This window comes from Pistacia vera, unplaced genomic scaffold, assembly GCF_008641045.1.
Source record: "Pistacia vera cultivar Batoury unplaced genomic scaffold, PisVer_v2 Contig997, whole genome shotgun sequence".
NCBI lineage: Eukaryota > Viridiplantae > Streptophyta > Magnoliopsida > Sapindales > Anacardiaceae > Pistacia > Pistacia vera.
The window spans coordinates 104,229-119,430 of record NW_022196886.1 but is presented as its reverse complement, the minus strand read 5'-3'; the positions used below and the strand labels follow the sequence as shown (position 1 = coordinate 119,430).

At 34.7% G+C, this 15,202-nt stretch overlaps 2 protein-coding genes across 2 annotated transcripts; both read right to left on the bottom strand.

The window, feature by feature from the left end:
* Positions 1-477: 477 nt before the first annotated feature.
* Positions 478-11,170, bottom strand: LOC116121595 (myosin-12). The gene is made up of 38 exons (XM_031407540.1): positions 11,027-11,170; positions 10,771-10,916; positions 10,521-10,677; positions 10,382-10,440; positions 10,143-10,302; positions 9,916-10,065; positions 9,690-9,826; positions 9,421-9,567; positions 9,135-9,236; positions 8,999-9,056; positions 8,814-8,915; positions 8,678-8,715; positions 8,338-8,464; positions 8,078-8,248; positions 7,855-7,986; positions 7,658-7,764; positions 7,330-7,390; positions 7,036-7,213; positions 6,488-6,693; positions 5,969-6,088; positions 5,739-5,837; positions 5,209-5,424; positions 4,951-5,090; positions 4,770-4,871; positions 3,799-3,907; positions 3,669-3,713; positions 3,509-3,568; positions 3,223-3,393; positions 2,925-3,077; positions 2,643-2,849; positions 2,406-2,555; positions 2,238-2,308; positions 2,034-2,133; positions 1,889-1,945; positions 1,751-1,807; positions 1,281-1,361; positions 757-839; positions 478-679 (listed from the first exon to the last, which is right to left on the bottom strand). The coding sequence occupies exons 1-38, from the start codon at positions 11,102-11,104 to the stop codon at positions 556-558; spliced, it is 4,461 nt and encodes a 1,486-aa protein (XP_031263400.1). The 5' UTR covers positions 11,105-11,170; the 3' UTR covers positions 478-555.
* A 2,289-nt stretch (positions 11,171-13,459) lies between these two features.
* On the bottom strand, positions 13,460-14,264 carry LOC116121597 (non-specific lipid-transfer protein 8-like). The gene is made up of 2 exons (XM_031407541.1): positions 13,873-14,264; positions 13,460-13,754 (listed from the first exon to the last, which is right to left on the bottom strand). Exons 1-2 carry the CDS (start codon positions 14,226-14,228, stop codon positions 13,745-13,747), a joined length of 366 nt encoding a protein of 121 aa, XP_031263401.1. The 5' UTR covers positions 14,229-14,264; the 3' UTR covers positions 13,460-13,744.
* Positions 14,265-15,202: the final 938 nt, after the last annotated feature.

Here is a 15,202-nt window from a genome sequence, read left to right as displayed (position 1 = left end):
AAAAAAAAAGATGAAGTAGAGAAGAAGAAAGGAAAGATGAGGTGACATTTTGAAAATATATAATATAAAGAAGAAAGAGAGGACGAAAAGAAAAAGAGAGGGAAAAAAATGAAGTAGAAAAGAAGAAAGAGAGGTGAAATGACACGGAGGAAATGTGCATATATTTGATGGCATCACCGGTCTGACCCGTTGGGTTGGACCGTCCAGACAGGAAATCAGTCTCTTGTCCGAGTCATCTTCCGGTCCGGGTTTCGGAACATTAGAAATTTTTCTAAGCATATTCTTCACTATCTATCATCTTTTGAGATGAGGTACATAACATGCTTCCTATATTGTTAATTTGTTTCTTTTTTTACTCTTGGGACATTGATCAATCCAGTAGGCAATCATCATAACATTTAGTGTAATATAAAAAATTAAAAGAAAAAGTACACGGTTGAGGAGTCAAGAACTCTGAAAAAAAAAAAAAAAACCTTTGAATGCAGACTGGAAAATAATTCATCCCAACCTCTATTTTAATTGTTGCTATGGGAGTGGCAGAGAGGATACTTGAACTCATTCTGTTGTTTGAAACAGGAAATGGAAATCTGATTTTTGGCGGAGCAGCTGTGGTGGCTCCACATCAGAGAGCCTGATTTCACTGAAGGATTGATATATTTCTTCCATTGTGAAAGGTATGCTGAAAATTTGATAATTCGTTAGTGTGATATTTCTCTTTGGAGGAAATTTTATCAAACTTTGAAATTAAAGCATTACCTTGAATCAACATCAAGCAAGAAAGAATTATTGGGCATATTAATTGATTCTTCTGCCATTAGTACTCTCATCCTGCCTCTCACCTGATGCCAGAAAGGATATACAATTGCAATTAGGGCTGAAGGCAAAAAATTTTGATATTCTTGATGCAACAATATGGTTTAAGGTTTTACAATGAAGAGGATTTGATTGTGCCATGTTCTTAAAATTTCTGCAATATATTCATGGCTCCTCATATTATCAACCATAATAGACTCAATCTCATTTGAAAGAGGTAATAAAAGATAAGCTTAGTCGTCAATTCAATTAGTGCAAGGAGATTTCGGTCTTCAACTGAACCGATACAAGGAAGTTGTCTATGTATAAGAAAATTAATTACATATGGATGTTTTAGATGCAGCAGGTACAGGTTATAAAGATTAATTGCTGGAAGTGGCTATCTTAATATTTTCCGCTATCATTTACTTAAATGGCCCTTGGAGTGCAAACTTACACAAGAGGTTCAAGTATGGAAGAATACTTACATCCTGAGATAATCCTTGGGTTCCATATTTGTCATCCCAAAACATAGTTCCAATGCGATATATTTGTGGAAGGCTCAATATCTGATAAACGAATTAAAGAGAAGTTAGATATTGACAAAGCAGAATTTCAACAATCAATCATTTTTCTTTTTCCACGTCTCAGTTGTGAAATATAATCTGAAAGGTAAATAGGTAAGACAATTTTGTGTTCTCATGTTATTTTACATTTTTAGAAACTCAATTCAACTGAGCCAAGTAGCTATATTGGCAGATGTAGGTTTTTTTTTCCTATATTCTGTTCACTACCAAATATGGAAAAATTAGGCTTGAAATATAGTTTGTTTCTTTTAATGTCTTTTCCTCTACAATCTTAGGAAAGCTTGATAGAAATTTCCCAAATGGATATCAGCTGCTAATTAACATGCTTCCATATTCTGTTTAACCAATTTGACAGTAGCAGTGTGCATTACCGGACAGAGTTCATGTGTTATCTCATTGAAAGATTTCTGAGCTTTTTGATGCAAAGCCTGCAAAGATGAGGTAAATATAAATAATGAAGGATCCTCACTTAAAATAGATACTTAGTGATCTGGAATCCAGAAATGTACCAGGAATCCTACAGCTTGCCTTATATGTTGGAGCTCATCCCATGAAGTTCCAGCTAACTGTCACATAACAGAACATCTTAGCATTTTTTGCTCCCCATTTCGTTTCAGTTTTGGCATACAGTGTAGTTAGAACAGTTTAGCATACCTGTTCTGTTGCTTTCAGACACCATTGTTCCAGTTCCTGCAAACCTAATTTAACATATTCCCCATTGCCGAATGAGCAGCATTCGCGTCGAAGCAATAAGCTGCCAGACCAGTGTTAGGAAATTATAATGGTTACTTGAAGTGAACAAAACTGATTTTGTTACAGAAGGCTTAACATGCGAACTGTAATTTTTATTGTACTAACCTATTAAAGAGCTGTACATTTATGTACGAGAAAACCTGACTAAACATTTTGCTTGTGATCATCGAAGGGACCTGGAAATCACCGAAAGTTGGTTACTTAACACTGGGAATCTCAACTATGCTGGTATGAACTTAACAGGACCAGATTGAAAACTAGGTTTATGCTTACATGGTTTGCAGATAATATATTCAGGGTGTGATCTAGTTTCTTGACAATGCTTTGCCAGTGTATGTTTGATGCTTGTTGTTTTGCAACTATATTTGAATGGATATTTTTAGATGACCCTCTTATTGATCTCGTCCTTGCTGATCTTGGTGCCTGTTAATGGTAATATGGAAATTAATTTAAGTGTTACATTGGTTGTTTTGGCATAATTTGAAATTCATGCTTGTTGAAGCTACTTGCCTGAATGCACAGATTTAAGAATGGGCTAATCTCTTTCTTTAGAGCATCACGGATCATCCCATAGACTTTCTCAACATATGCCGTTAAATGTTGCTTAAAAAGTAAAGCTGGATACTTAGCTTCCACTTTTGATTGCACATTTGTTTGTCTCACCATTCCACTATATCCACTTGAAATTCCCAGACCCATTGATGATGAGTGCGATCCCTGGCATAATTTATTTAATATATATAACTTTCCCATGAACTTAATATACAAATGAATTCGTTTGTTCAAACTTACTTGTGCCATCCTTCCAAATATAGTAGGAGAGGCTCGGCAACGGCGTGATGCTGCATTATGCTTATTGCTTGCTCTGAGTGTACTTTGTACAAGAACCATAAGGGTTGAAGTTGTTGAGAGCCAGTATGCTAGATCACAGGTGCTGTCTTGACTCTACAAGGATCATATATAAAATAAATTTCATATGTAAAATTAAGTGCATTATAAGATTATCTAATAGGAAACTCAAAATGACGAAATTTTATTTAGTTTCAGTTAGGTAAGTTTAATATTTCTAAAGTGAGTTGAAGGGCATCACTTCTATAGATAATCGGATTGTGTGGATGATCCTATCAAATATATTTGTCTTGTCTGCCTCAAAGGATCTCCACTGAAGAAGTGATTTATACACAATACATGCAGCAACAGGTCTGTTCTTGTCAAATTTCTTTTCTTCTGTGAGACATTTGATAAGTACATCATGGTTTTCCTGTTTATAAGATAAAACATGCAGAATTTACTTCTTTAGGGTTATATAAATGAACAAGTATTTCCAATGACTGATTTGCTTTGTCTCTGCAGAGTTTCAGCTTTCAACATCATACCTGCTGCTTATTGGTTAGAGATCTTTGTTTAGTAAAGATAGAGACAAGAAGACTGGACTCCTGAAAATAAGAATTAACCTATTAGTTGAAAAATATCAAGTGATTAATAACTTTCATTATTGGTCCATTCTTGAAGTTAAAGTAGTCGAGAAAGTGGTACTTTTGTTGTTTGAAGATTTTCTGTCTGTTGTCCATTACCAAAGTTCTGCATCACCAAAGAAAGTCAGTACAATGCTTGAAGTTGTTATACTGGAAAATGAAAAACCGAAATAGACTCTAGACCACTGTACCTTGGCATGTGGCTGTACTCTTTCAGGTGCAGCTATCTGCTCTGCAATTGCTGCCTTATTACGAAGTAATTCATTCTCTGATTCCAAATTACCAATCTTACTCCTGAGACTGGTAAAAAAATAAATCTTTTATATATGCGACAGTCTAATTACTTTAGTTGATGGTTTTGAGATTTACTAGCAACCTGAATTGTTTCTTCTAAGTGGTTGAACTGTGGATAATGTATTGGAGTTGCTTTGTTGTATATAGTAATCTCTTCAGCTTCTTTTTTTTTTTTTTTTTTTTTTTTTTTTTTGTTTTTTTTTGTTTTTTGACAGCATTTAGGAAATTTCCATGTTCAACATTTACTGTAGAAACTAATAAACATTGCTTTTTTGTAAATGTCTCTGTACAATGTCTATGTCTCATTAGACTATCTGACTAGTGTATTAAATTGATGAAAGGATGATTTTTCTTTCATCAATTGACATTGTTTAGCATGTTTGTACGTTATTCATGTCGATATTGAATCTGGGAACAAATTCTTTTACCATAAAAAGCATTTGGTACATTAAGTCATCTGAATACCTTTGTCATGTTTTCAATAGAATAGAACCATAGATATAACTTGAAATTGAGAAAAAAAATTTAAAAATTCGACAACTAATGTTTAATATAATTGTTATTGATATAGTTTGAATAGTAACACTAAAAATGTAGTAATCTGGTAGTTTACATATAATATCCTAGTCATCCTCTATTTTACTTTTCCAAGAGTTGTCACATCATGCATATCCATAGTATTTTCATAATTTTCTAATCATAATATCAGTGCTTCATAACATTTAACAAACGTTGATGTAGATTAAGTGTGCTAGTTTCCCTGGCAGGTAAATTATTAAGGAAAAAGGGAAACCTTTAATTTTATTATTATTATTATTTTTATTTTTATTTTTGCCAAAGAAAAGCTCACCGCATTGTAGATTCTTACTTTCTCAGTTCTTCAGAGAGTTCCTCAGTTGTCGATGCTACCAAAGCTTGTTGGCGTAGTACCTGATTCTCTGATTCAAGGTTGGACAAATTTAACTCTAATCTGAGAATTATTAGTAAGAGTTAGTCAGCCTGGTTGATTAACTCAGGGATGCATATGTGAAATATTCTTTGTTGGCTACCTTTCCATAGTCTCCTGAAGTAAGGTAGTTTTTAACTCGGCTTCCTCTGCTTCCCTAAGCCTTGCTTTGCTTTCTTTTTCGACTTCATAGTAACGTTTCTCAAATTCTATAATTTTATTTTTTAGCTCCTGTAGCTCTGCCTACATATTCAAGATTATATATTCTTAGTCCATGTGTGTGAGTGTTTATCTATGCTTTTCCATATAGTACATATGCAAACTGTTTGAGAACAATAGGAGATTGAGTATTTAAATCTACCTCCAATTCTTCATTGTGATTTTCTAACAACTCTATCTTAGTGTTGTCCACCACAGGCACCTCCTTAATTACTGGTAGAGCTTGTTCAATAGCTTGCTTTGCTGCTTCCTTCTCACGGATGACTGCAGCATGGGCTTCATCCAGTTGCCCTTGCATTTCATTTAATGCATTCTGTAACTTGATGATTTCTTGCCCTTTTGCTTCTTCAAGATCGATCTACAAGAGATATTTTTCTGATGGCATTAGACAACCAATTCGAAACAAAGAAATAATAAACTTTTGATTGATCTAGAATTAATTACGAAATCAACTTCAGCTGCTTGGATAAAATAGTCTCTCAAATGGGATAGTTCAGTTCAAGGGCTTGGCTATATTTATCTTTGATTAGTCCTTTGGGTATATCCTAGATACTTCATTTTGGCATCAGCATGTAACGTTAATATTTAGTGACGTGTCATTCATGTATGTTAAAGGAAAACCAATAATGTTGATTAATTTTTGTTCTGTAGAGCAGAGTTATAATAACATACCCTCAAGTGCTTTTCAAATTCCAGTCGCCATGTAAGCTCTTCAACTCGCTTTTCTAGCTTGTCCTTAGCCTCCTTAAGTGCCCCTGTTTCTCTTGCGGCCTGCAGGGTAATTTATATTTATTAGTGTGCATTAACTTTTATTTATCTACTCACAGAGAATAGTTGAATACCAAGAATAGGCACAAAAGGTAGAGCTGCAAGTTATTTATTTATTTTATAGAGAAGCTCACCATCCTGAGCTTTCGGAGCTCTTTCCTTGCCACTTTTGCTCTCCAAAGACATTGAAGAGTAAGCGTTGCTTTTTTCTGCTGTTTGTAAGCAGAAAGAGCTTGAAATCTTCGCCTTTCAGTCTGTTAGAACAGAGATTGATAAAATATTAAATCATGGCATTGTTGATTGAGAAATATTCTTATAATCTGCAAGACTTGTATAATTCCTTCTCTTAGAATGTGATAACAATTTGATTTCCATGTGACAAACTATGTTTTATCTATCCTTTAAATACTCAGTATTAACATGATCTTTTATGGTTTCCCTGAAATGTTGGAATACATTCTAATATCATCATACTTTTTAAAACCATAGCTTTTGCTGCTTTCATTGCAAAAAAAAAAAAAAAAAAAACAAATCATTCATAAAAAAAAAAAAAAAAAAAAAAAAAAAAAAAAAAAAAAAATCAGTTTCAGAATTTGGTATATTCATCATTGGAATTGAAGGTTCTGAAATATACCAGCCATAGAGTCCATTACCTGAATTCTGGTTGCAGCCTTAGTTCTTCTTCTGTATTTGTATATATTCCGGGCTGCCAATGCTCGTAACCCAGTTTGAATGACTATTGCTGATGCCTGTAAGTTTGTGTAGGATTTCCTTGCTGTGTGAGCACGTCCATGTTTCTGTATGTGTACTGTAGCTGCTTCCCTTTTCATTTCTTCATACAGCCTTCTTGCAAGTTGTGCTGTGTAGGGATAGGGAAGAACCAATCATGAAAAACAAAATCAATTTCCAATCATTTGCAGTGGCAGTGAACTCAGGTTTCCAATTAGAATTAGGATCACACTGAAACCAGTTGATGTGATACTTGTTACTAACTTTGATCTGCTGAACTAAATGCGCAACCTTCATAAGTTCATTTAAGATAGGTTGGCTGTTCGGTGCATTAACTGGGATTGAATATAATAGGACAGTTTGTTTTGGTTCATTGTTAGGCAAGATTGCTTATAAAATCCAGTGCCATCTTCAACAGCTATTATCTGATTCGTATTCTACAATATAGAATTATCCAGGGAAAGGGGATAACCTCTCCATTGCTTTTGCATATAAATTGTAGCCCTCCGTAGTGCAATAAATTCTTTCCTAGTAAGATGTGTTCGGATTTTCCTCTGAATTTGTTTAGCAGCATTGGCCAAAACTTCACTCCTCCGTGCATCTAACTCAGCCATCTGACCGGCCCTGAGAAACACCTTTGCTTTCCCAATCTGAAATGTCATTGTGGAAGAAAGTTGCGTATGTTATGTAACTGAAGTTTTTCTTTGAATTGATAGCAATGTAATTTTATTTCAATGCCATATTGTTAATACTATGTTTAGTGTACCTGATAGCCTTTCAAGCCCATCTTGTCACATATTGCAACACATGCTGTTTTTTCGTCAGATCTGCCCAGGAAAGAGAAGTAAATTATTATTTTTATTGCTGGAATCGAAAACTAAGAAGATAGATTTATGGTGATACTATATGTTCAAGAAAAAAAGCAATGCTGCATTTAGGATGTTGCTACAGAGAAGTTATCTAAAAAAAAATAAAAAATGGTCGATGCTCATTCCACCCTTGACATTGATATTTTGGCTTCTGTTTCAGCATAGGTTATATTGTCCAATAAATAGTTGAGATGAAGAAGATTCATATGTTTCTAGAAGTCATACCCATCTACAATTTCTGGTGCTAGCATTCCAAAACGGTCAATGAACTCATCAAACGTTCTTTTTGTTGGATACCCAGCACAACTTATCCTAATTGCCTCTAGTACACCCTGGCATGAAGAAATGCTGTGAGTTGGAAAAGACTGCTTAATTAGTTTGAAAGTGCTGTGTAGCCCTTGGTGATGGAAAAATTAACTTACCCCACATCTTAACTGGTTTAAGACATTGAAGTTTTCAAAGATTCCAGGCTTCAGAACTGTATTTGGCTTTACACATCTGATGTAATGCGGTTCTGTTGTGTTCAGTGTTTCCATTAAAGCTTGTAGTTGTTGCTGAAAGTTAAATTGATTTATTTATGAGCAAATCAGGAACCTTATGTTCTCTAAATTACATGGAATCTCTTACTCTGGGAACATGGCTTACCTTGAAACGGGTACCAATGGAGGAGAACTTGGATTGCTTTGATGTCTCCTCTGGTAATGGAGGGAAAAGGTTAGCCACAAAACTGCACTTTGAAGCATATAATAGAGCTTGATGTTCAGCAACAACATAATCCTTGTTTTTATCAAGGAACTGATCTGCTTGGTATGTGACCTGTTGGGGAAAAGGTTTTACAATCAGAAGCCAACAAATTTAGTTCATTCATTTAAATGGTCAAGGATGGGACTTTGCATATTTCTTACATCTCCAGCATAATGATTGATTGTAAAGTCTGTTCGAGCAAGTTTTGGCTTGCTGAAACGCTTGTGTGCTTTATATGTTTGATACATCTTCTGTGCAAATGTCTCATGGGTTGACTTGGGAAACATACTGCAGATGAATTAAACTTGTGCTGTAATTCTTTCATTTAGTATACATGTTTCTCTTTCACGTTTGTTTTAATTACTTGTGTTTTCTGGTAGCACATACCGTTGTGCTATCCAGGGTTTGCACTTCCGTTTTAAAGCTCAACCAGACGGGATGAGTTTATCTTTTTTTCTAGTTATCGATATACATATGATGTTAAGTACATAGAATACATACCAGGCTTCATCAAGTAGTGCAATTATACCCCCAGGTTTCTGCTTGCAAGGACATGCAACCATTTCTTAAGATTTCATATATACAAAAGCTTTTGACATCTTAATTAGGAATTCAGCAGTCTTATAGGAGATAATACCTTCTCAATAAGATCCAGAACATCCTGGTTATCAACAAATTCCACGTAGCTCCAGTTTATTTCCTCCCTTGTGTACTCCTCTTGCTCCATCTTGAATACATGCTGTAGAGAATGGAATGCTCCAGATCAAAATTGCATAATAGTTAATGTTGAAAGCATATATAGAAACTTTATGCTCCTCTTACCTGATTAAAGTGTTGTTGTAATTTCTCATTTGTTAGGTTGATACATAGCTGCTCAAAACTACCAATAAATTTTTTTTAGATTTTAAGCTAGATGCTCAAATATTTATTGATAAAAGTATTGTCTACCATGACATACCTGTTGATCTTGAAGCTTTCAAAGCCATAAATGTCAAGGACTCCTATTAAACTTGCTGCATTTGGATCTTGCCCAATTGAACTGTTTATCTTTTCCACAATCCTGTTGCAGTGTTTGAAATTTTTATCCTTATTCAGTTCATTTCTGTACACTTTAATTCAGGTTAAGAAAACAGAGCTGAGATCCGGAAGTTGGTTTTGTTATCTCTTCAGGTTCATGTATCAACTACCTGGATGACATCATTGAATGCAATCGTTTGTTTGAATATTGTGTATAATTTGCTTACCAGTCAAACAGCCTGGAGTAAACAGTCTTGGCTAAGGCATCACGACTTAGTGCTGCAGAATCTGGGTCCAGTGGTTTTGTGATGTTACCATCAGGAGTCACTATGACACGCTTGCAAAGTGAGTCTTCTAGTGCCTTCTCATTGCACCTGAATGAATGGATATTCAGAGAAAATCGACAGGCATCTATAGAAATTACCCCACGCCCAAACAAAAACAGAGAAACAAAAAGAATATATATTGGGATAGTTCAAATGATAACACTTCTTACATGAGGAGCTCTGCTGCCGTTTGAAGATGGTGTTGTGATTTTTCATCTTTAAGTTTGGAGGAATCGACTTCCTTTCCTTTAGTGAAGTCAATGTTTCCCAGATGGAGGATCGCAGCTACAACACGAAATATTGCATCCTGTACAGGTAAACATCCATCTATTAATTTGAAAAATAGAAAACTGTGATTGTTTTATTTTCTTACAAGCTGATTTCAATTTCCTGAACCTGCTCATCTTGACTGATTCCTACAATATCCATTGCATTTCTGGTCTCCAAATACTCTCTTGCATCATCTACATTAGCTACTTCGTAGCAGTTTGACTGGTTTAGATAACGAAATGTTCTTGGGTCCCCTAACTTGAATTTCTTGACATCCTGAGAAGGGACATTTGTTAGCTAATGTAGCTACAGGTGTGGCTTGGTAGCTGTGATAACAATGTACTTAAAGTCACCTCTGGTGGAGCTGCACAGAGCATGTAAAAGCAATGGTAGTTTCTTTCTGGATCTGAGACCTGACAAACACGTGATCTTTCAAGAAGATAAGTACGTAATGCAGCTCCAGAGATCTTCCCATGCTTATCAAATTGAATTTCAACAAATTTTCCAAAACGGCTGACAAAACAAATGAATATTTTAAGTTTAACCAGAAAAAAGGATAAATAACCTTGAAGAAAGAGCAAAAAATATTCACCTGGAATTGTTGTTCTTAACAGTTTTGGCATTCCCAAATGCTTCCAAGACAGGGTTGGACTGTAGAAATGAAAAGACAAGTCTTCTTTTCAATCATTTCAATATTCTGATATATAGATTTGGCAATAGTGCGTACTTACTTCCAAAACTTGTTGTTCTACTGTTCTTCCTTCTGTACTAGATCTCCCTCCCATGAATGCAAGGTACCTCATAAGCATTTTTGTTGTCTCTGTTTTACCAGCTCCACTCTCTCCACTTACCAAAATGGATTGCCTTCCTTGCTCATTTATCATTGCCCTGAATAGAATGTTAGATTACCTTTAATTTATGTTAATTTTAATTTGAAAATAATTTTCCTGCTACTTCAGTCTTTTTTCATAACAAATGTACCGGTAACAGGTATCTGCAACAGCAAACAGATGTGGACTAAGCTCTCCAAAAGCAGCTCCTTTATATTGCTCCATCATATGGATGTCATACAAATGTGGCAGTCTCCGGAAAGGATTCACTGCTATTAGAATGTTTCCAGTGTAAGTCTGTTCATATCAAGGTAATTAATGGAATTGTTATTATTTATACATCCATTATTTTTAGCTCAAGTAATTAGTGAAAAATTCAATGTAAATTTGCTGTATATATGGCTCACATAAATCTCATTCAGAGAAAATCGACAAGCAAGATTATGTAGGACTCCCGGTTCATGGAGGTAAGCTAACTTAGTCATGTCGTCAACTCCTGCTGGCGGTGCTTCTGTATCTTTAGGATATATACTAGCAGTATCAGCAACTATCTGGAATAGAGGTAGAAACTACACTTTCAGTTCATTTGTCTATAATGCAAATGTCTCAGAGATGCCAATAAATAACACTTCACTAGGCCTTTCATAGTGGAGGCATTTTAATTGTAAGCAAAACTAGAAATAGTAATAAATCTTGGTGCCATTTAATGAAATTTTGTAATCATAATCTATAATTTTGGATGTGAAAAAAAAAAAAAAAAATTAAACATGCACTTCTATTCCAACTGGCAGACTTATCATTCGATAAAATCCCTTATGGTCTTCAGAAACAAGATTATATGGTTCTTTGCCTTGAATATTCAGTTTTAACTCAAGACTTTTACAAATGATATTGCAAAACCTGTGTGCGAAATAATTTCTACCTTCTTTTGCAAGTAGATAAAGGTCCATGAATAGCATTTATTTAATTATATATTTCTTTATTGTTTTGTGAATGATATGCTTGTTTCTAATTACTGATCAAGCAGTAGGGATAACTTTTTATGATCAACTGTGGTGCATGAGGACATTGAGAATTTAATTATTCCAATATGAGAAGCCGATATCATAACTTAGAGAGCTTTCCTTTTTCTCAAAGAAAATGAAAAACACCAGATAGTATGCAATTACAAATGACTAATCCAAAATGTGATAATGTCAAAAATAAATTGTAAGATGAAGATAAAGGTAAGTTTCCAATATAATGGGAGGTGAAGGTAGCTTACAGTTTTCCCATTTGAAGTAATGAGGGTGGCATCTCTGCCATTGATATCTTTCACTTCACTGTCAATCCATGCAACCTCAGGATCTTCAACCCAAACATGTGATCGAACTATGATGTTAACAGGGGTTCCCTGGAGCATAACACCAAAAAAATTGGTATTTTTAGTGCTTATCCTATTCCCAGGAAATGAAGAGTGGCAAGGAACCAAAAAATGAGAAACAAAAACCAATTAGAAAAAAGCTTACCATAATTTGAAATCCTATATGATCATCAAAGTTTAGATGCAGGAACAGATGATGAAGTTGTGTTGTAAGAAAAGAGAGAAAAAGCGGTTAGAAGAATGGTGGACTTGTTGCAATTGCAAATGCCAATGGAGGACATGGAATGTAGAACTTGAAAGAAAATATTGAAAAAAGAAATCAAAAGCAGGGGAAATACAGGTGGTGATTAACTCAAAAGCAAAAGGCAGTAGCCATCCCTCATCTCCCGCCCCCACCATTTTTGTAAACTTTTAGGTCAATCCACATAGAATGCTGACTTGGTTTTGGTTGAAACCCCCAGCCCCAGATCATTAAAGTGCTCCAAGTGACCCTCACTGCCAGGTATCAGGAGTAGTTTATTGAATTTGAATCGTGTGCTGGAGAAAATGCGTTGCCTCATTCTGTTGAATATTGTGATGCAGGTCATGGTAGCTCAGTTTAAGAATAAAAAAGTTTCATGCTTTCAGTTTTAAATTGAAAAAGTTCACTTGTGTTTCAGTGATGTTTATTTAATTAGAGATGAATAGTTGTCAATAGATATGGATGATTACATATATTACATGGTTGGAACTCATGTCTTGTTGAAAAATAATATTGCCCGATGGGCGATGGCCGACCATGTTTCGTATATAGGACATTGGTAAAGTCAATGTGATGAAAGAGGAGTCTGGGACGACACCCAGATGCCGGTGCCGGATTTTGGCCTTTCGCATGGGGAAAAGGTATTCAGTTGTGGGCCCCTGATAACTAAAAAGAAAAAAGTTTGCTCTTTCTAGCTTTCCAACCAAGCTTTCTGTCATTCTTTTCCTTTTGTAATTTTAATGTGTTGGAAGTTTACTTGTACTGAAGGTCATTAATCATCACTGTTCTCGCTTATTACGGCAGCGTAATCAATAACCGACTTTTGGCCTATGAACTCCCCCACCCTACCCCACGCTGCTGTTTTTCCCATCTATTTTATGAAATCGAGTGTACCTAATGATGCATTTTTTTGGTAATAATTGGCATCAGAGATTAGCTTTGAAACCCACTCAAGCCAGGTAGCAGAATCTCTGTTCATCCCAAAATTATATATACGGATTTTGATATAAGAATTCTTATAATTAAATATTGAATAAATAAGGTGATGTTTGATTACAGAATTAAATGGAAATGTCTTGTCTGTGGTCGTCAAAAACATTAGGTGAATTTCTTATTATTAACAAGTTTAGAATGCTTAAATATCCATATTAAATTGATTTTAAAATTTTAGTTTTTATATTATATGAATTAGGATTTTATTGTAAATATTATTTATAAGTCATTGAACATTAATTCTCAGCTGGTAAAATTATAATATGTAAAGGAAAGTAATACATATTTCTCTCTTAACAGATATTCATACTTACTGCCAAACATCCATTACACAAGAGACTGATTTGTGAAGTGATGTGATGCTTCCTTTTTTACCAACATAAAACTAACTCTTCCATATATATATATATATATATATATATATGTCTTTATTACTGAAGGAATCCGAAAAGAAATCAACAGATTCCGGTTATTACAAAATAGGCGAAGTTTTCCCTTATACTGGGTGTGCAGATCACTTCTTTATAATCAACCAATCCTGCATAGGCAGAGCAAACAAGAAATTGTTAGTATGCAAACAAGATGATGTAGCATATACATATACGTATGTTATTAAAAACATAAACAAATAACGTGTTAAATGTGAGAATATATACTTGGAACAATCAACAGTAGTTGAAATGGGAACAGGCAATGTGATTCCGCAGTTTCCAGGGAGAGCCTGGGCTAATTTGGAATTGGGATTCGTTTTCTGGGCGGCTGTTTTGATGCATCCACAAGCAGTCTTCTTATCAGCAGCGTTTGATGCAGCTGATGCAAGAGCGGAAGCTCCGGCACAACAAGCAGCTGGTGGATTCCCACTTCCACTCTTAAGATAGTTCACACAAGGTTTCAGGTCCTTGATCACATCATTACAAGATATGGCACCCTCTGATTCTGGGGCAAGAATTATAAGAATTATAAGACCAGCCATAGCAGAGGTTGAGACTAACATTCTTGAAGAGTACTTCATGTTTAATGATACTTACTTAAGATTGCTCTTCATTAATTTGTTTCTGACTTTAAATAGACAACTTGTATGGAAGCTCACAAGAGCAAGAAAGTTGTAAAAAATTTCGAAATCTTTACCCTTCCGGTCATTGAGTGCAAGAAAGAGGAAACCAGTTAATATATTTATTTCTTTTAGGTGAGTAAAAGTTAGGTGAGATTTTAAGCCAATGTATCTGTGCCGTGTTAATTTGTACCCTCTTATACGAAAAAGACTCGGAAAAAGCCTCCATATATAGTGCTTTTGTTCTGCGTTCAAGAAGACAACTGTGTAATTAGCAGCATGACTGCAGCCAACAGATTTTGGTCCAATGAATCCATATCTCAACTATCCATAATATTATGCCATTATTTTAATAGGTAGAGCAAAACAAGTTATTGCTTCTACCTTTCCTACTCAGCGCTAGAAACAGGGATGACATTACATATGATATGATATCTCAACCATCATTGGATTTGTCCTCTTCTGGCATTTGACTGTCCATCTGTAGAGAACTCTAATAGTTGAAATGGGGTTTAGGTCCTTTATTACATTATATCTTTTATCTATGTACCTTAGGTCCTTAACCATGTTTAAATCAAATATTTATTTAACAAAATTTTATTAGCTTCGATCATGTATAATTGTCACGCTCAAAACTCTCACAATAATATAAATCCATTAAAACCCAAATGTAACAACATTTACAGATGGTCAAAAAGTAAATATATATTAAGGCTGGTATAAATTTGGGATAGCAAAAACTCTGGTGTCAATATTTTCCACGAAAATTAAATTTATCCTCCACAATTTATCTCAAGCAGCCCTCAAATCTAAATACACCTTAGAAAAATTGTAACGCCGTGAGTTTTTTTTTTTTTTTTAATTGTCCTTTGTTCTGTTTGATATATATAAGATTGAAATTTGACCTGTTTTATGTCTTTTATTCGATTGAGTAT

Coding starts and splice junctions, on each gene's coding strand:
- LOC116121597 (XM_031407541.1), bottom strand. CDS start 14,228: ATGAAGTACTCTTCAAGAATGTTAGTCTCAACCTCTGCTATGGCTGGT.
- LOC116121595 (XM_031407540.1), bottom strand. CDS start 11,104: ATGACTAAGTTAGCTTACCTCCATGAACCGGGAGTCCTACATAATCTT. Junction 8,716..8,813: donor TTCTGGATCTTATTGAGAAG/GTATTATCTCCT, acceptor CCTTGCAAGCAG/AAACCTGGGGGTATAATTGC. Junction 7,765..7,854: donor TAAACCAGTTAAGATGTGGG/GTAAGTTAATTT, acceptor TCTTCATGCCAG/GGTGTACTAGAGGCAATTAG.